General features: G+C 45.1%; 1 protein-coding gene across 4 annotated transcripts in view; it reads left to right on the plus strand.

The window, feature by feature from the left end:
• Positions 1-19,340, plus strand: part of LOC133348517 (hepatocyte nuclear factor 1-beta-like) — a 51,070-nt gene extending 31,730 nt beyond the window's left edge. Inside the window, exons 5-11 of one of the 4 annotated variants that reach the window (XM_061561370.1) lie at positions 5,209-5,342; positions 7,085-7,226; positions 7,806-7,997; positions 10,914-11,020; positions 12,948-13,041; positions 14,296-14,406; positions 18,148-19,340. In XM_061561370.1, the coding sequence (XP_061417354.1) occupies positions 5,209-5,342; positions 7,085-7,226; positions 7,806-7,997; positions 10,914-11,020; positions 12,948-13,041; positions 14,296-14,378 (752 nt within the window). In that variant the 3' untranslated portion in view covers positions 14,379-14,406; positions 18,148-19,340. Of the gene's footprint in view, positions 1-5,208; positions 5,343-7,084; positions 7,227-7,805; positions 7,998-10,913; positions 11,021-12,947; positions 13,083-14,295; positions 14,407-18,147 lie in introns of all 4 variants that reach the window. The other 3 variants (XM_061561368.1, XM_061561369.1, XM_061561371.1) reach the window with 3 other exon arrangements.
• Positions 19,341-19,993: the final 653 nt, after the last annotated feature.

Genomic DNA, 19,993 nt, shown 5'->3' on the forward strand with positions numbered 1-19,993 from the left:
TATCATCAGTGTTACAATTTCTTCCGCGTGAAAGTATTCTTTGGAAAACACCTGAAGTAAACTTGCGTCATTCGTTGTGTTCTGCGAGCTTCCACAGTTGCATTATGGGGGACCCCCACTAAATGCCTTTGAGTACGTAGGTAGGAATGGCCCTTGCAACGAAATCCACCACAATACATCGTTGTTGTTCTTCCGCATCTTCACCTGCTATTACTTCAGTATTTCACCGTGTGGTCTACCTGTGATGCGTAGCCTCCACTTTTATGTGATAAAATGCTCTTTCTTTCTTTAATAGAACAGTTTGTACGTTTCCTGCTCATTCCATTTCCAATGTATCCTCTCTTACTTTGTCCATGTATTTCGAGTATAACGATCAATTTCAATGGACGAATCGATACCAAGTTGCATGCATACGAGGGATGACGGTATACCGCTGACATGTATACAAGCTCTGCTTGTGTTTTCACATTCGTGTTCTCTTCCTTAGCAGAGACCGTCTGATGGGAATGTGATGAGGTAGTCAGAGGCGACTGCTGCACCTCTGATCAAACATTCGGCCCCGTTGAGTTTGTCTTGGCATCAAGATTGTGGCAACGTCACGCTTTTCACTGATGTGTGGAAAGGCTTTGGCCTAGTGCAGTAAAAACAGATCACACCCAACCCTCCCAGTACTGTGTGGAGGAAAGTACCTGTCAAGAGAGAAATGTTCAGTTAAATTATTTAGGAAATAAAAACGAGCTTTACAAGAGCAGTATAGTTTTTAAAGAAGAGGAAAAGAGAAACAACTCAAAATTGAAATTATCTGATTCTGTTACGTGGTTAAATTGCTTACTTAGCCATGGTAAGGGCTTATAAGGTTTCGGTAAACTTTCAGAATTTTTCAGACGAGGCATTTGGAAAGTCAGCCCTGGTGCATGACTGTGCTCATGTATGTGCCTCATTTTCAGTCAGTGTGATCCGGCGACGGCAGAATTAACTTGAGACCCACGTGACTCAATCAAACCGCTCCCTGGGCAGCCTTCATTAATTTAATGGCTCTGCGGGAGGATGAAAAATTGTCGGCGCTAAACACGGTCGACGTGCCCTGACATGTAGTGTTGTCTTAACACTTTGTCTTTGAACGTAACCATTATCGACCATTTGACAACTGATGGAAATCAGTGCAGAGAAGCCCAACACAACTTTTTAGAGTAATTAAACAAACATTAGGTTCTTTGTTTTCCAGTAGGCATGTTGATTCTTATGCTCTTGGTACATGCATTGAATCGTGCATATCATCATCACGATCCATGGGCAAATAACCTGGTAGGTGTCCATTGCACATTGCGTCATTTGTTTCCAATGTCCTCTGTCTTGTGCCAATATGCTCAAGTAGTGGCACATCTTTCTGGCACCAATCTCTTCTTATGTCGTCAATGCATTCTCTGTTAGGTCTTCCTCTCTTTCTGGTTTCTCTCATTTTTCCAAACAACACACATTTAATTTTCCTTTTGTTGTCCATCCTACATATGTGCGTAAGTAGTGGCAGTTTCCTTCTCGTGCATGTACAAATGTTTTACGTACGATTTATACAAATTGTCCACAAATGTTATGCTATTGGTACATTTAGGCTCTCGTGCATACGGCTGGATAAACAGCAACTTGTAAGACTGCCCAGATGAGTAATGCATGATATTTCTTTGGTTGAGTTGCGGTGGACTGCTTCAATGCCCCTGTTGAATTTTTCACAATTTAGTGTGGGGTCGATGGTTTGCTTGGAATTTTCGCAATCGCATGCCGGGCTTGACTAGAAAACTTCCACTGCTGAAGGGAGTGAGGAAGGATCTGCCATGACACGTGAGGATTTCACTTTAATATGGACGATTTGTTTTTAATCCAGAGATTTAGGCGAATGGAGTGAACAAAAAACTGTACAGACGAGACAAAAAAACCCCAGAAAGCAATGCAAACCCTGCCAAAGAACAATACATACCTCGTAACCCCGAAAAGTGACAAACTCATCGGATCACTGTCATGGCCAATGAATGGTTATATACCCACTTTCTGGCAACAAAAACCCAGGCGTATCACGGTGTGCGCACGAGGTGCGCGGTCAACGCACGGCACACGCAAGGACACTCGGCAAAGGAGCAGAGTCCAGCGTTTGATTCTTCAGACGGAGCTCTCGGCCGCGTCTGCACCGCATGACCTTCCCAGCCATTAGCGTCCACCACCCTGGGACCTTCGCCAACTGCCGGGAGAGCGTTAGGTGTGCCGCGACACTGGAAGGTGGCAGAGAGACGTTTACTACTGGGTTTGCAAACAAGCCCTTAAGTGGCGTCCTACAGTCCACGTGGGGGGTTGCGAGACAGGAGGGAGCGAGGGAGGGGAGAGTGGGGCCTTCATTTGGTGAGGAGCGGCTGAGCCGAGCTCTGCGATTGCACAGGGCGAGGGGGCTGTTGGTTGGTTGGGGTGGGTGGGTGGTTGCAGAGGTGCTCAGAAATATAAAGCCAAGGTTTTATAGCCAGGAGTCCACAGCCACCTTTACGGCAGAGCTGTAAAACAGATACGGTATGGACACGGCTCCTCTTTCAAGTTTCAAGTGAGGGCTGTCAGCATGGGGTCAGAAGTCAATACCTGAAGCAAGAAATTGCCTTGACAATTCTCGTCTTGAATTGTTCTCGTTGCGTTTTGCATGAAAACTAATAGTGAATGCTAAAAATATACATTCCGCTTTGTTAAGGGGTTTCTCTTCATAACGGTAATTATTAATGACTTGCTTTAGATTTCTGGTTGTATCAATAAATATCCGTGTCATGAGTGGTGTGGTGGCAGGCACTGTTGAGGGGAGCATTCTCAAGTTTTCTGGCCTTCGAATTTAAAACTTCCGATCCCAAAGTGCCCGATATCGACGAGATCAGGGGTTCTCGAACTCCAGTCGTTGCAAACCACCAGGGTCCACCTTTCCATGCTTATCAAACTTTTCCATTAAAATACAAATGAAGCTGCTACACGCTGATGCCTGATGATTGGCAATGACCGGAAAAAAACATTAGTTGCTTTATTTTGAATCCGTGTTCTCTGCGCGATGTGGAATATGGTATTAATCACCAGGCACATACAGCTTGTGAATTAAGTTAGTTTATATATGAACGTGGAAAGTTGCACCTTGGTAGGTCGTGAGGCCAGGCAGTTTGGAAACCCCTGGTCAAGATAACAGTGTGAGCCAAGTGGTAAACAATCCGTCTCTTTACCAACCTCCTACACCAGGGACAATTAAAACTTCTGTGTCTGATTCAGACTGTCTAAAGCGTAATCAGGTAGAGACATCACCAGACTGCGTAAGTAAGTTTGGCAGACTCGTTGAGGCTTTTCTTGGTCTAGACGTAAAACTATATGGCATATGCATAACATACATATACACGCAACAATTAGAATGTATGCCAAACCTGTAATAGAAATGAACGCTCATTCATTGCAGCATAGTAAAGAATGGGGTTTTTTTTATTTTTGTAAATTATCCTATCTTGCTGGGTCACAACAGTTCAAGTTGGAATGACGCAAGTCACCTGCTCTGAAAAAAAAACCCAATCAAGCCTCTTTCTGTGAAAACTGCTACGGCTTCCACGCGCTAATCCACTGCTCTCCCACCACCAAAGACAAAGATCCCCCATTCAGCCTTTACCAGAATGTTGGGGCAAGTGCTGTTAGCGAGCACCTATGGAGGCCGGTATGGTACACGAGGGTGTGGTGTGGCCAACACCACGCCCGGTGGCCTTCGTCTCCAGAGTAGGCAATGTTTTCCCATCGCGCCAGGTACTCATTTTAGGCCGAGTAGACCTAGAAGAGGCCCAGACCTGGAGCAAATATTTGCCAGTGTTATTTGGTCGCGTGCGGTGATTGAACTCGGGTAGTCGAGTTTCGTAGCACAGGGCGCTGACCGCAATGCCACCGCTCACCACACTTTCTCCCATCAAAACAAGACAAAGATCCCCCGTATAGCCTTAACAGACTGTAGGGGCAAGTGCTGTTAGCGAGCACCACCACCACCACCTCATCTCCCACCTGCACCGCCTGCCCCGTTCCCCCCCCCTCGCCACCCGCCCCAGCCGCCCACTGAGCCGGCTGAGACAAGCTCGCACCGACACGAAAAACATTAAAAGCAAAAAAAATCTCCCCACCCCCACCCCACCACCGCAATTCCTTCCTAGTTTATTTGCGTGTGGTTTAAAAAAAATCTACCTGTTGAGGTGTAGCCGTTGTTTTTTTTATATATACAGATTGCCTAACAGTTATTACAACCGTATCGGAAAGAATCCATTGAGCTCGGTGGCTAGAAAGTGTTGAGGTCACAAACGTGTGCCAGCATAAGGAGCTGGTGGTGCCACGGGGGAGTGTGGGGGTTGGTGGGAGGGCGAGGGAGGGAGATGGGGAGCAGGGCAAGGTGCTTAAATTGCGAAGCAAATGATGCAATCGACCTCCTGCTGTTCAACATTTTTTTTTCTATATTCACGTCTCTATGCATAAGTTGTCCGTCGAATGATCTAACCACCAAGCGAGCATAATGTGTGCTACAAACTGCACAGATGTAACAACACGCTTTTCAACATAGTGTGCGCATGCCTTTTGTGCATTGTTGTTTGAGCATTATGGGGTTGGAAGCCACTGGAGTTATGCACTTTTACGTTTATATTGAAAACTAATTTCTTTCGAAATGCTTTTTGTGTTTTGTGTGTTGTCCTTCCCACGCACCTCCGATTAGCATGGCTGGCTATGTACGGTGCAAACGAAGTTCAACATGTCACCATCTCTCCACGTTAAACGTTTTATTTATTCACGATACGTGAGTTCTATGTGTTCGTTTAGCATACTCTCCTACTAAATAACATAAAATGGTATTTAGTAGTCTTTATGTGCCTCTAAGATTGCGTGAGTGCTGTGTTCAACCGTGCTTCCTCATTCCGTTGGCGCTTCGGGCCTTGTTTCATACTTGTACGAGGCGCTGTATCAAGGCATAAATAATGACGATGATGAATTACTTCAGCCATGTGCGCAGATAAAGTTCAACAAACGATGAAATGTACACCAAAAAGGTGGTTATCAAGCACAGAATTTTTAACCGTTAAAAAGAAAAACACTCTCCAAAGTTGTTACACGTTTGTCGTTCTTGGTGTTCCGCTACCTAATAGTCAAAACACGTTTTTTTTCGTGTTTTCTCTCGCAAATCAGGATGCTCGTTGCTGGCAAGTGGCCGGTATGGCCAGCCAGGCTCAGGTGATGTGGTGTCGCCCTCGGGTCACCATGGCAACATCTCCATGGCGACGGGACAGGTGGTACTGCAGCAAGTGTCTCCCACAATGGAGGTGAGGCCTTAGTCACAGGCTCGCACACAGCTCCATTTGATGGCCATCTCTAGTCTTCGTTTATAAAAGGCCGATTATAAAGGCATTCTCCTACATTTGTTGGAACAACATTTCATCGTCATCGCGATCCATGTGCTGATAGCCCATACGTGTCGACTGCACATATCGTCATTTGTTTCCACTTTACTCTGTGTTGTGCCAATATGCTCAAGTAGTGCCACATCTTTCTGGCACCGATCTCTTCTTATGTCGTCGTCAAGCCATTCTCTGTTAGGTCTTCCTCTCTTTCCGGTTCCTTCCAACGTTCACGCGCAATGATTATTCTCAGGAACATACGGTTTCCTTGAAGATAATATGCTATATTTTTCAACCTTGAGAAATATGAAAAAAATGCAACACTTTTACTGATTTATTTACGAAGAAAAGACATGTATTCTTACAGGTGACTTTTTTTTCCACATTACTGTAGAACATCCATTAAATGTAAGTGGGTATGAACAGCAGGCGTTCTTACAAGTGCCGGACCAGGCATTAAAAGATGACTTTTCCACTTGTAGCACATGTTTATCTCAGATTAGATGGATAGAGTGCCCCTAAAACAAGGTATGGTTTAATGAGTTCAATCATGAGACTGTGGGGTATGGCGACAGCTAGGGAAGGCCTTCATCCAGCAGTAGATTGATCATGGCTGATGAGAATAACGATGGGTCAATTGATGCCAGCAGTCTATTGTATTGTTCAATTACAGGAAGACTGGTATTGAAATAAATACACCACACAGGAAAAATAAACTTGATCTAAAAACTTACATTTTCCCTTGACAACCCAGGCACTATAATCTTCACACCCATTAGCCCTCCTCGTCTTAGAAAGTAACCCTTCATCGTACTCACTGCGGAGCGTTCACATGGCTCACAATTGGCCTTAATCTACCCTGCGCGCGTGCGTCCTCCCCCAGGTCCACTCAGACTGAACTAAGCGCCTATGCCGGTCCCGCTCTGGGAAGCGGAGGCGGTTGGCTTGCGGTGTCAGCCGCTCACTTAATTTTGTGCCGTGGAGCATGCAAGTGGCATCGTAGCTAAGGCCGACAGCCCTAGGGACAGCAGACGCCTGGACCCCCCTTCCCTTCCCATGGCCCCCGCTTGCCCTCTCCCACCTGCGTCTGGGAGGGGAGACGTTTTGGGCCCCCGGCTCGGCGATTAATTCTCGCAGCAATCTACAGTTATAGGGAGCAGACTAAGTGTCACATCGCGCAGGATATATATTTACGGGGTTTCTTTTTTACACCTTGAAGTCCGTATTGGTTACGATCAGAAACCCCCCCTCCACACCGCCCCCCCCCCTCCCAATATTATGATCATTTGCCAATTAAACTTTGATGCAAACCATGTGGGTGGAGTGCTGACGTAGTGGTTAGCACACGACACAATGAATCTAAATCCAGCCATGGTTCACACAAGTGGCGAGATATATCACGTGGTCCTGCCCCCCCCCCCCCCCCCCGTTCACCAACCCACACTGACACATGGTAAAGTATGGTCAAACAACTGCCGCGATGACTGAGACGGCACAGAAAACCTTCATCCAGCAGTGGATTGACAAAGGGCTGGAAATGTTTTTGAAAATATTTTTTTTCACATTAATCAGGAACATGTTGCGTACCTGTCTGTGTTCCACACATTTTATGTGCTCACAACACTCTTTCTCTCGTTGTCGTCTTTGTGTGACCGCTGTGGTGCCAGATCCAGACTTCTGGGGGAACCCTGCCGCCTGTGAGCACCCTGACGCACATCCACAACCTGCACTCTCCGCACCACATGTCCCAGCAGCCTCACCAGAACCTCATCATGACCCAGCTACCCGGAGTCATGGCCATCGCACAGAGTGAGTATTTCTAAGCTTCGACACATCAACGCCCAAGACATTTCACATTTAGTACATTTCTTAGACATGGCTCATGAAAGTATACTTTAATATGCCTATATACGTACGTTGTTGAAATTTGGTTTGAATGGCTCCATGTTAGGTGTTCGACGATGCGTCGATTTATAGAATTGAAATCGACTGTCGCGCTCACAATCCACGCATTAAATCGTGCAAGTGAGAATTCATTATTTAAGTTAAAGGAGCCAACATGAGTATATACAAAGAGAAATAAATAACAGTACAAACGAGGTGGTGAAAGCTAAAATTTCAGCCCTGCAATTACTTGCTCATGCCAATGCTGGCGAAAAGACCTCCACTAGACGGAGCTCTAGAGAACCCCTCGAGAGGCTAAAAGCGTAAAAAGAATCCCATGAAGAACATATTCTTGAATGAAGTCATTATGAGAACTCATTAACTCGCTAGGAGGGTGATTCACGGTGTGGCCCACTCGACGCGATTATCCGTGTTTTTTCCATTGCTCGTGGACACCAACTCACTCTGACCCCCACCCCCCCCATCAAATGTTCCAAACTGCAGGTCTGAGCGGCGGCCAGGCGCAGTCCATCCCCGTCATCAACAGCGTGGGCGGCAGCCTCACAACCCTCCAGCCCATGCAGCTCCAGTCGCAGCAGCTGCACGGGCTGCAGCAGCCGCTGATGCAGCACGCGCAGAGCCACATGGGGCAGTCGCAATTCATGGCCACCGTAGCGCAGCTGCAGAGCCCTCACCGTGAGTTTCTTCCTCTGCTTGCACAAACACAATGAGCCACCAGTATAACTTTAACAAACTATTGAGGTGAGGTCTCGTCTTCTTGGTTCTTTCGGTAAAGTCACGTAGAAGGGAAATAATAAAATAATATAAATAAAACATAATAAAATAATTCTCACGACGTTTCGGCCACAACGCAAGCAGCCGTCCTCAGGTGAAGAACAGGTCTGTCGAGAAGACAGCGTCTGAATGAAACACCACCAGGCTTGGAGCGTATATTTAAGCTGGGTTGGAAGGGGGAAAGAGCGCCTTTACAAAAGAATTTGCATATCAAGAAGAATTTAGCATATTTATGGCAAATGCAAATACGGGATTAGTCACTACTTGTGAAATGCGTAGGAGGTGGGCGGGGGGTTTCAAAGTCATATAATGCCCGTGCATTATGCAGTATGCAGGATTAGACTGTTCGCGAGCGCTGTTATGAAGGCCGGAACGGCACACGAAGGGTGGTGGTTGGCCAGCATCACGCCCAGGTCGCCTATTTCTCCCGAGCGGCAATGTTTTTTACACATCGCACTAGGTACTCAATTGAGGCTGAGTCGACCTAGGGAAGGCCCAGCACCGGTGGAGATAAACCGTCACTGGTGTTGGCCGCGAGTGGGAATCATCGAACTCGGTTCGCTGGATTCGTAGCGCAGCGCGCGAACCGCGAGGCTGCCGCTGCCTTCTGCTCGCACTCACACGCGTGCGCTCACACGCTCGCACGCTCACGCACTCACACGCACGCTCCGCTGCTCTGCGCTCTGGGAAAGAAGTGGGGCGACGCTTCAGCAGCTGAGCGGCGCTTTAGAGTCGAGCCGCCCCCGCGGTCGCCTCCCACGCACTTTACACCTGCCTGCCTCGGAGCACCGACTCTGGCCCGAGCTACCCGTCGCCGCTTTAGCTGCTCCTGGGCCCTGGCTCTGGGCGGCCGGCAGGGACGTTTGTTGCGATCGCTTTCATTTCACGCGGTCGCTGGGGCACGTTACCGAGGTGTGTGGAGGTTGTGGAAAAAAACTGTCGCCAGGGAGACTGAGCGCGGTGAAGAAATGTTGCAATGTGGAATTACAAGTATAGAAAATGTAAATGGTGTTCAGCTCGGTTGAGTGTGGAACGATGCTCATCAACTGTTCACAGCCCTCTGCCAGTGCTGGCTGGATATTCTTCATTTCTACGGCGGGGGGAGTCTTTCCATAGGACAGCCACGATGAAGTGGTAGCTATTTTAACGACCCTAGAGGGTATGATGGGTTGAGTTCCCCCCACCACCACACCTGGCCGGGATTTGAACTCGCAACGTTTAATTTGCGAGCCACACACACTACCACTGTACCGCTTGGCCAGTTTCTTAATTAGTTTAGAATATTACACCGTGTAAAATAAACAGTGATTAACTTTCTACTTATTACTGACATTACAGGTGGAATGATGACATGCATTTTTTTTTAATGCTTGCTTCTCTTTAGTCAGCAAGCATACAGGCCATGGAATTACGAAATGCATATGTCACGTCTAAAATCACCTCTCCTGCAAATGTTAATTACCTTGTGTTTCCGCTTGTGACAAGAGTAAGCAAAGTGTTTATCTAACATCCTAACAACTTCGAATCTCTCATGGGAAACAACATGGTCACATGGTCACAGCTGAAGTGGTCAATTTCCTTGCGTGCCCCTCTTTCCTGTGTCTTTGTACCATCACTGACCCCTCATTACCATAGGTCACCAGGTCATGACCCCAATTAGATGATCAGGCTGATTATGCAGCGAGTGCACCAGCATCAAAGTAACTTCAAAACAAGCAACAGCTGTAATCAGCCACGCTGACAATGGTGGACAAATTGTTAGTGACTTAAATAATTATCCAAATTGACCGAATATAGTACAAAACTAATTTTGGTGAATATTCTTTTTCAAGGGTATCTCAAATCACTTTGGCCAAACGTTCGTGGTAGATTGTGAAGCCGGTCTACGATCCTCACAGGAAGCACTTCAGTTGTAAAAAAAAACCATTTTCGTTCCATTCATTTGTAGACGATGCCAACACCCAAACGACACTGTATGTAATACAGGTTTTTTTGGGTGATATCGCGTAAATATATCAATGTGTCGTTAAACCCGCCACCACCCGACACAGCCAATTAGTAAGGTAAAACACCGTCATATACAAATCCCTTAGTGATGGTCACATTTAAATAATATCAGAACAAATTTTGATTTAAAGCTTTCGTGACTGCAGGGATTCATATTCTTGGTTCTTTCGGTAAAGTCACATAGAAGGGAAACAATAAAATAATTGTATTGTTTTATATTTTATTATTTTATTGTTTCCCTTCTACGTGCCTTTATCGAAAGAACCAAGAATATAATATCAGAACATTTATTTCATTTGCAACCTTTACTGTTGTTTTCCCTTATTTCACGCCGCTTGTGTTTTCAACGTCACGGGTGGTGCATGACCCTGCATCAGGGAACGGGCGCCCGCAAGATGAAGCCAAGCACTACTTCTCCAGTGCCTTGAATCGGCTTCCTTATTCACACAACGGGCGCGCCTTTTATACGTCCCATGAAAGGCGTTCGCCGCAAGTCAATTAAACCTTTAGAGCGAGAATTTATCCAAATGAAAAGTCAGAAGCCAAATTTAGCGTGATGCGTTTTTTTCTTTCTTCTTCCTGTCTAATCATTGGTGACCGGGATGAGACCTTCAAATCACTCCACTTGCGAATCTGGTTTTAATCACCGGCAGCCGAAACCCGGAATTGAACTCAAAATCAGTTCTCTGGCCCCCCTGAGCCACCTACAAAATAAACCTCGAATGCTTCAGGCTTCAGTTGAAAATGACCTTGTGGTAAACAAAAAACACGTGACAACATTGTTTTTTGTGTGTTTGTCTTCGTTTGCAGCGTTTTACAGCCACAAAGCAGAGCCACCACAGTACCCTCACAACGGACGCTTTTCTCAAACCATGGTCATCACAGAAACCGGAAATCTCCACAGCTCCAACAAGCAGGTACCGCTGCCGCTTACCCCGTGAGGGCACTGCAAAGCCGCACCTCCCATTAGCACGGTTGGTTAGGTACGGTGCAAAAGAAATTCAACGTACAGTAAAACCTTGGATTGCGAGCATAATTCGTTCCGGAAACGTGTTTGTAATCCAAAGCACTCGTATATCAGTTGTGATCACGTGACGCTCGGCAGACAAAGCGTATACACGTACTACTCGTATTGCAAGACCTCGCTCGTTTATCAAATTTATATTTATTTTAAAAATTTGCTCGTCTTGCAAAACACTCGCAGACCAAGTTACTCGCAATCCAAGGTTTTACTGTACGTACATACAAGCCCAGTGGCATCCACCAGTGTTTCTCAACTCCAATCCTCAGATCCCAGCCACCACCCAGCCCACTACTAGGGTTGCAACCTGTCCTGGTTTTCCCAGGACGTCCTCTTTTCGAGGTAGCTGTCATGGAACAATCTGTAGATCTTCCCGAGACGATAAAATTCCCGGTTATTGTGAGTTGCGTAATAACACACCACTAAAGATGTGCAGTGTGCATTTCTCAGTTAGTGAGGATTGGAGTTGAGAAACACCGATCTAAACCAACCAAACATTGCCCGTAAATATATCGTTGGAACGATGTGATTAACAGATTCTCTTTTAGGGGATTAAGTTGGTATGTGCTTTTGCATTGTGTTCGTTTTTGCAAACGTTGAGGAAATATCTTAACTTCGATTGAACCTACGTATGACTTTCTAAGACATGTATGTTCTTTGATTAACATGACTGCAATGCCACTGACACACATTAAGTCAACTTCTGATCGTATTATTATCATCTTCATCGCACCTTTACCAGGTGCCTTGCCGATTACTCATTGTGCACCTTCCTTGTGCAACTCATTCCTTCACTAATCTCGAGTGCTAAAACCACAAACGCTTACCAAATGTTAATCAAATATTAACATTTTATACTCCGTGCTGTGTGTATCTTGTCTTGTGTTAATTTCCCCATTGAAATAATGCTCTCCAAAATGGAATTAAAGTTTTAAAAAAATACTAAAACTAGTAACCAACAAAAGCGATTTAGATTCATACAGCGTCTAAATGTAACTACACCTGAACATACTTGACAGAGCAGTGGGATATGTCGTCACGGGGAAAGAATTAAGCATTCATATAATTTAGTTTTATAACTTGCTCCCCTTTTAATTACCACTCAGCTCAACTTAGTGTGATATTGGACACATAAGGCAAAAACATAATTACGTTAAAGAGGCGATGGAGGGATTTTTGTGTTGCATTCACTAATGCAGCTGTGGGTGACATACGGCCAAATTTCCATACGTGGCCCTCAGCTTCATTCCATATGACCCACAGCCACTTGAGTCCTACCACTTTTAAATTACCTACAAAAACAATCTTTATTTATCACTGCAAGCATCTAATCGGGTACTAGAGAGGAACGTTTATCGACCTGGCAAAAACTGCGTTTCTAATTTCAGCACGTGTAGTCCCTTCCGTCACTGTGAGAGGCAGAAGGGAGTGAGGCGCGTGCGTGTGTGTGTGTGTGCTAATGTGCGGTCCACAAATGTTATTTTAAAAGTATAATTTTATCCCTCGGTAAGAAGAAATTTCCCCACCCCTGTGCACCAACGTAGCAAACAACGCTACCGGTGTTACTTGAACACAGCTACGCGCATCCACGTGGACGCAACTAACTCCGCACCCCCCCACCCTGCACCCCCCCACCCTGCACCCCCCCCACCCTGCACCCCCACCCACCCACCCACCCTGCACCCCCCCCCCCTACCCACCCACCCACTAACACCTCCTCTCCCTCCACCAATTCTGCCCCTACCTTCCCCGCTGCACAGGTGCTTATTTCGCCTGACACTGACAGAAAATCAGAGCACTCAATTCTAACGTCTGTCCCGCAGAGCCCCGCCTCGATGCACCTGCACGCTCAGGAGAGCTCCATTCAGCACATCCAGGGAGCCCACAGTGTGCCCTCCAGCCCAGGCCTGCCTTCAGGTCCGCAGGATTATTTTGGCAAGAAACATTTTATTCTCTAGGTGCAGACCATTTTATTTACATATATATTTACGCGGTCGTGCATTGTACCTGTAATATATTTTTTTAAATGCTTTGTATATGTTTACGTATATGTGGTAAGCGGTGCAAAGATGAACCTGACGATGTGAATTCGGATCGGGTAGATGTACACAATGTTGGTTAGCCCAACTGCGCTATTAACCTGGCTGCCCCCCCTTCCTGCATCGTCACCAAACCCGCGCTGACCAGTGTGGTGAAGTATGACCGACATTGCGCGGGAGAGCATTAATCCAGCAGTGCATTGACACAGGGGCTGTAAACGACTGTGACGTTGTACGAAACTAGGCAGTCGGACAACGTATCCTGCATTGTCTATTTTGTTATTTATACTCTGCACAACGATGATTGTTTTGTGTTGTGCATGATATAATTTTGCATCGAAATGGGACCAAATCTAACAGAGGATCCATCTTCTTGGTTCTTTCGGTAAAGTCACGTAGAATGGAAATAATAAAATAATAAAAATAAAACATAATAAAATACAATTCTCACGACGTTTCGGCCACAACGCAAGCAGCCGTCCTCAGGTGTAGAACAGGTCTGTCGAGAAGACAGACACACACAGACACACAGACCTGTTCTACACCTGAGGACGGCTGCTTGCGTTGTGGCCGAAACGTCGTGAGAATTATTTTATTATGTTTTATTTTTATTATTTTATTATTTCCATTCTACGTGACTTTACCGAAAGAACCAAGAAGATGAATCCCTGCAGTCACGAAAGCTTTAAATCGAAATCTAACAGAGGATCGTTGCCTTGAAACATCTGGCAGTTCACCAGCATTTATTCAGGCGAGCCTAACTTCGCTCATGAGACAATGTATGCCAAAACCGTTCCAGCGTTTTCTTGTCTTGAATCGGTGCCGCTGAAATTTTGCACTCCCAAGACGGCCGTTGGGCCGTTGTTGTCTACCTTATCTAATTTGTTATTTTCCTTCTCGACAACGACGCAAATTATTATTTTGCATTACGTATACTGTGCTGTAAAGCAGCATGTTGCTTATCAAAGCCTGCTGAGATTGACCGTGCAAACTGTGTGGTCGGGTAAGAGTGGTGATGATGATAATGATGAAGATACATGTACATGATGTATGTGCGCAAACACAGTACATGCATACACGGAACACATATGCAGGATGTTTACAATTATTTTGAATGTAATGTCTTACACAGCACAAGTTCCACAGTACTGTACTGTTGAGTCCTTGTCGTACTTCCCAAAGCCACATTTACTACATCATCATCATCAGCTATGATCGATCCACTGCTGGGTGAAGGCCTAAGGTTAGAAAGCAAACATTTACTCCGTGGTATAACCTCCCCCTCTGTCCCCACCCCAACTCACCCGGCAATTAAATGAATTGTCACAATTCGGGGTCGCGAATTTATTAATTAATTCATTCTTCTTTTACATATCAAATTGCGGTGAATGCATCGGCCACTAGTGGCTGCGAGGGTTACACGATCCCATTACATGCAACATAGGTATACGAATTGACAACAACAAGTATTCTTACATGTGCACGCACACATGATGTATCGTGAGGTTAATAATTCAATGTTAATCCGTGTATCAGTGCGTCACCTCTAAGAGACCGTTATTTTAGTCACGTTTGAGGAGCTGAAGAACATTTTCTTAGGTTTTTTCGGTAAAGTCACGTAGGTAAAAAATTGACATTAATAAAAGTAAAATAAAAATAAAATAAAAATCACGACGTTTCGGAGGCAACACAAGCTGCCGTCTTCAGGTGGAACCGTCACAGCACGATTGCTGTATTACTTGATACAACGTCGTGATTTTTATTTTATTTTTATTTTACTTTTATTAATTTGAATTTTTTACCTACGGGACTTTACCGAAAAAACCTACGAATATGAATCCTTGCAGTCACGAAAGCTTCAAATCTAGAGCTAAAGAACGTCTATGAGAGCAAATCTCAGCAATCTCTCGAATGGAGTGGGGGTCCCGCTGTGGTTAGTGAAGGAAGTTTTATGTCACCAGTGACAGGTGGTGTGCTCTTCAACACACTAGGGTGCTCACTTCTGACTTTACTCTGAACATTTTTCCCAACACCAACTTCTCTCTCTCTCTCTCCATCATGTAAATCCGCTGTTCTTTTATGTCGATCAACTGCTGGATGAATGCCTCCCCATACCGAGCGGGCCGTGCGCGTTATTTGAGCACACTTCACCGCGCTGGTCAGTGCGGGTTAGTGAGATCGGGGTGCGTGTATCGTGGGAGCGTAGAAGAACGCTACAACAATTCACTTTCCTGCACTGCCTTCTCCTGCCACACCACATTGCCCCAGCCCTCTGTACACGGTGGTAACTCATCCATGCACTAGCCGGGCTCAAACCTGCTTAGCTTCTGAGTTTTTGATGATCTGGTGCATTCCGAGAAAATTGGTCATACGCTCTCTAGACGTTGCCGCCTATATTCTGTCACCATGACACACAATTTTTGTTAGAGCCCCACAATTCACAGCCAGCCCATTTTGGCACTCCTCTCTTTCTCCTTGTTTCCTCCCACTGTTCGACTTTGAATGAACTAAAACTAAACTATAAACTATTTTTCATTTCACCAGGAAAGGCCCACTGAGCTATATAGCTATTTTCTTGGTTCTTTCGGTAAAGTCACGTAGAAGGGAAGTAATAAAAAAATAAAACATAATAAAATAATTCTCACGACGTTTCGGCCACAACGCAAGCAGCCGTCCTCACCTGAGGACGGCTGCTTGCGTTGTGGCCGAAACGTTTGATTATGTTTTATTTTTTATTATTTTATTACTTCCCTTCTACGTGACTTTACCGAAAGAACCAAAAAGATTAATCCCTGCAGTCACGAAAACTTTAAATCGAAAACTACACAAGCTATTGTTCAGAAGCGAGCAACCTGGCCACAAACGATAGCTCAACGAAGTGGCTTATTGCGTGGAAATCTCTAGCAGCCAAAAATTCCAAATGCATGTTTCAAAATGTGGAGGGAAAACCGAACCACGGGGAGAACATGCAAACTCCAAAAAATGTTTATAAAACACCCCCCGTCGCTTTTCTTAAGTTCTTATTACCTTGCCCATTTCAGGAAATGTATTGACTCTTATCAATGGCATCTTCTAGTGCACTGTTTGTTGCTGCACGAAGCAGACAGTACACCCTGTCCTCGAAATCTACTCGCATCCCATCGATTGATCTCCCTGCTCCTTCCCACCACCCCTTGATACCCAATCACACAACCCTCCCAACTACTACACGCCACCCCCACCTTCTCTCCACTCGGCTCCCATCCCCAACTGCCCACAACTCCTCGCTCCTCCTCCCCTCCCACTGACATTCTCCCCCACAACGCAACACCCCAAATCTCTCTCTCTCTCTCTCCCCTCCCGATGCCAAGAGCGTGACCAATCCATCACACGTTCATCTTGGCGGGCGCACTTTGTGGGAAAATCCAGTGAGGCCGATAATTGGGTGGAAATGGAGGTTTTCTCAGACAGGAAACGCAGCGCTGCCCAACCGCGACACGACACGGGGGCACTGCTGGTGCTGCCCCCGTGTCCTTCCGCGGTGGTGGCATATGGCTCTTCTCGGATGCACGTCAGAGCCGCGCGTTGTCCTCGCATCCTTTGATTTTTAATTTAAACCTCGCTCTGCTTTATTTAATTTTTCGGTATCTACACGCCAAATTAAATTCGCTGGGGGTATTTATTTTTTGTAGCTCCCAACTTATTTTCCATGACTCTTGGCCGCCATCCCCTATGCGCGTGCAGGTGTGCAAGTACGGCCAGGGGTTTTTTTTTAATCCTTTATATTAAGTTCGCATGCTTGCTTGCTTGCTTGCGTGCTTGCTTGCTTACGACCGTGCAAATCTTTCGGTCGTTTTTTAACCCACTTCCCGTGATCCAATCGAGCTGACATTTTCCACACAGACTCGTTGTGCCAGACAATTAATGTTCGTGAAAAAAAATTCCCAAAATTTTACACTTTTTAGGCAAAAAAATTTAATTTTACATATATTCAAATAGAACTCATTCATGGCTTTGGCTGAACGTCACAGTATAAGAGCCCAGAGCGTAACCCCTCCACAGGCCGTGGCGGAGTAGCGCAGTTGGTAGCGCCCTCGCTTCCCATGCCAAAGGTCGCGGGATCGATCCCCGCGTCCTCCACAGGCGAATATATTTTTAAATCCTTTATATTAAGTTCGCTGCCACGCATATAAAGGATTTACAGTGAAAAACTTAGTTTTTACGGGTTATACTTATTTTGTGTCAATCCGCTGCTGGATGTCCGTCTGTGGGTTTCTGATCGTGCTTCATCGTTGTGGTCAGTGTGGGTTGGTGAAGTCGGGGGAGCAAAGACGTAGGCGCATAGTGTGGGACAACGATGGATTTTGCTGCGCTGACTTCTGCTACTCACCGCGTAGCCCCCGCAGTGGCTTGTGACACCTGTTTGATGCATGGTGGTGGTGGTGGCTAAACGAAGCGCTATCAAGGCTAAACCCCCGTTAGGCTTCTGAGATTGGGCACATTCTGGGGGATTAGCTCATCGGCCTCGATGCACTGTAAATACACATATGCCAATTTTTCAAGTACATGTTCCTACATACAAACTCAATGCATGCAAATACAAACAACAACATTGTTAAGCACCAATATACCCGCATGTATGAGCACTGTTTAATCACACTCACACGGGCAAAGTATGGAGGCAGCAAAAGCGAATCGAATTAAACACACGAGATATTATCACATCCTATAGTCGATTCTGCCCTCAAGCATTGACTTGTGATGTATTAACTGCTGATAACACGGTTACACACTAAAATCCGCAACAACGGACCACAACCCACAGCACTGCATTGCGGCGTGACCCTGATTACCGTTGAGTGAATACGCACTTGACGACACGTCCTTGTTGCCCAAATTGCGTGCGATGAGATGCTGCTGCGTCGTACACGTTGTTTTGTTTCTGTTCCTTGTAGGTAGTAACTAACCCTTTCATCCCCACCCTCTCGTCCCCCTCTCACCACAGCATCCTCGGCAAGCCTGGTGATGTTTCAGACAAACCATGGCCCAGACGGACATGGACACTTGCTCTCTCAGAACCATGCCAATATGGACAACTTCCTGAGCCAACAGATGGTCTCCACGGCCCAGTAGCTGGCACGTGTGAGATCCCAGCTTCCGCGGTGCCTTGAGGGCTTTCGTTCCCTACCAACCTGACCGCACATGACTTCCACTGATGGATGGGTCTTATATTTATCTTCAAGAGGTCTCAGCACTGGAACGCTGCGATGGAATGGAAAGGAATTCAAGATTTGTTCGAGTCGCTGCAGATACCTATGAACATGCGCCCACTAGACATGTATAAGAAGCCGGAAGGTTTGAGCGGTGCCTTTGTGTACGAGGAAGACAAAACTTCCTTGAAAATTGTGCCTTCCGTGTCGTGCAGCAGAAAATAAAAACGTGTCGAGTGGGTGGAAGTGCTTTTCTGCCACATTTCAAAGAGCAATGAATTAGAAGTTCGTCACATTTCCAAAATAACATCAACTATGCCACAGAGCTTGGGAGACTGATGAGTTGCCAATGTGATAAAACAGTGTGACATTAACTGCATTTGTAAGTCCTTTACAGAGTTCGTAATCAACATTGCCAATAAATATAAACCTGTCTGAGATTTCATTGCAACAGCAAAAAACCTTGCTAAAATGGTCACTTAAACATTACGTGTATTGCATTGCCACTCAGGTAACTGTTCTGGGAGATTTCTCCTACGCAGGGATTCTGCTACATCACGTGATCTTTCAGCTAGGCCCGACTGGTGATCTGGACTCGAATCCCCTTGCCTGATTTCAGCAAAGATGGAAATGATGACAACTTGTAACATGACTTGATAATGATAGTTTTTTTTTTACAAAAATTACATGTATACCAAAAATTCCAATTTATCAAATCAGACCTGATAAACATTGTACAGGTATGCTGTGAAGAGAACAATACGAAATAACACCTTTTTATATATTGGACATTGTAAATTTGAAGCTAGGATTGCCTTACTTGATTGCTACCAAAAAATTTGTTGGTTACCCTGTTTGTATGTTATGTACATTGCTTTTATTTTTTTTATGAACACAATATAACGTACACTTTGTAAATGTTTTCAAATGTGTCTCAAATATAAACATTTGGAGTTTTACGCATGTAAAATTATCCTTGAGAAATTTCTCCCAATTAATAATGTGCCTTTGTACGGTATGCACTAAAACGTACTTCACGGTAAGTTTGAAACTAATAACGCTTGCTGTTGGTGGATTAAAACTGTGAAATTTGAAAATCGGACGTCAAATCAGGACATGATAGTTGGTTTTGTTTCATTAATATTTGTGCACGATGGGAGCGAGGAACTTTATAAACACCTTTCTTTTACAAGTTGCGTATATCGATTGTTTCCACAGGTACAAACGTTTGGTTGTAATATAGCATAGCGTTTCATATTAATAAAAATATGTTTTGGAAAAACAAAAAATAGATATACAATACTGTAATTGTACATGGATGGGTGTAGGCCGCTATTTTGTATATTTATGAAGGAGGTAAGAAAATGTTTGAAAAAAATACCCTTATAATTACTTGATTATCGTTGTCCCTATCAATACATGATTGTACAATCGTGTAACATTTCTGTGTAAATTGCAATCGTAATTACCTTAAGCACAAGCAGTGTTATTTTTGTAAACGAAATGTGTTCGTTTATTTTTAGTTTTTGCTAATTTAAGATTAACAATCACGAGTAGGTTTGTAATTATCGAAGGCCTTTCTGTAAATGGACCTGTTCATTGTGAGCAGTATTACTGTAAACACTTCACGCACACACGCAC

This window comes from Lethenteron reissneri, chromosome 27 (assembly GCF_015708825.2).
Source record: "Lethenteron reissneri isolate LAM-NWPU_2019-01 chromosome 27, ASM1570882v1, whole genome shotgun sequence".
Taxonomy (NCBI): Eukaryota; Metazoa; Chordata; class Hyperoartia; order Petromyzontiformes; family Petromyzontidae; genus Lethenteron; species Lethenteron reissneri.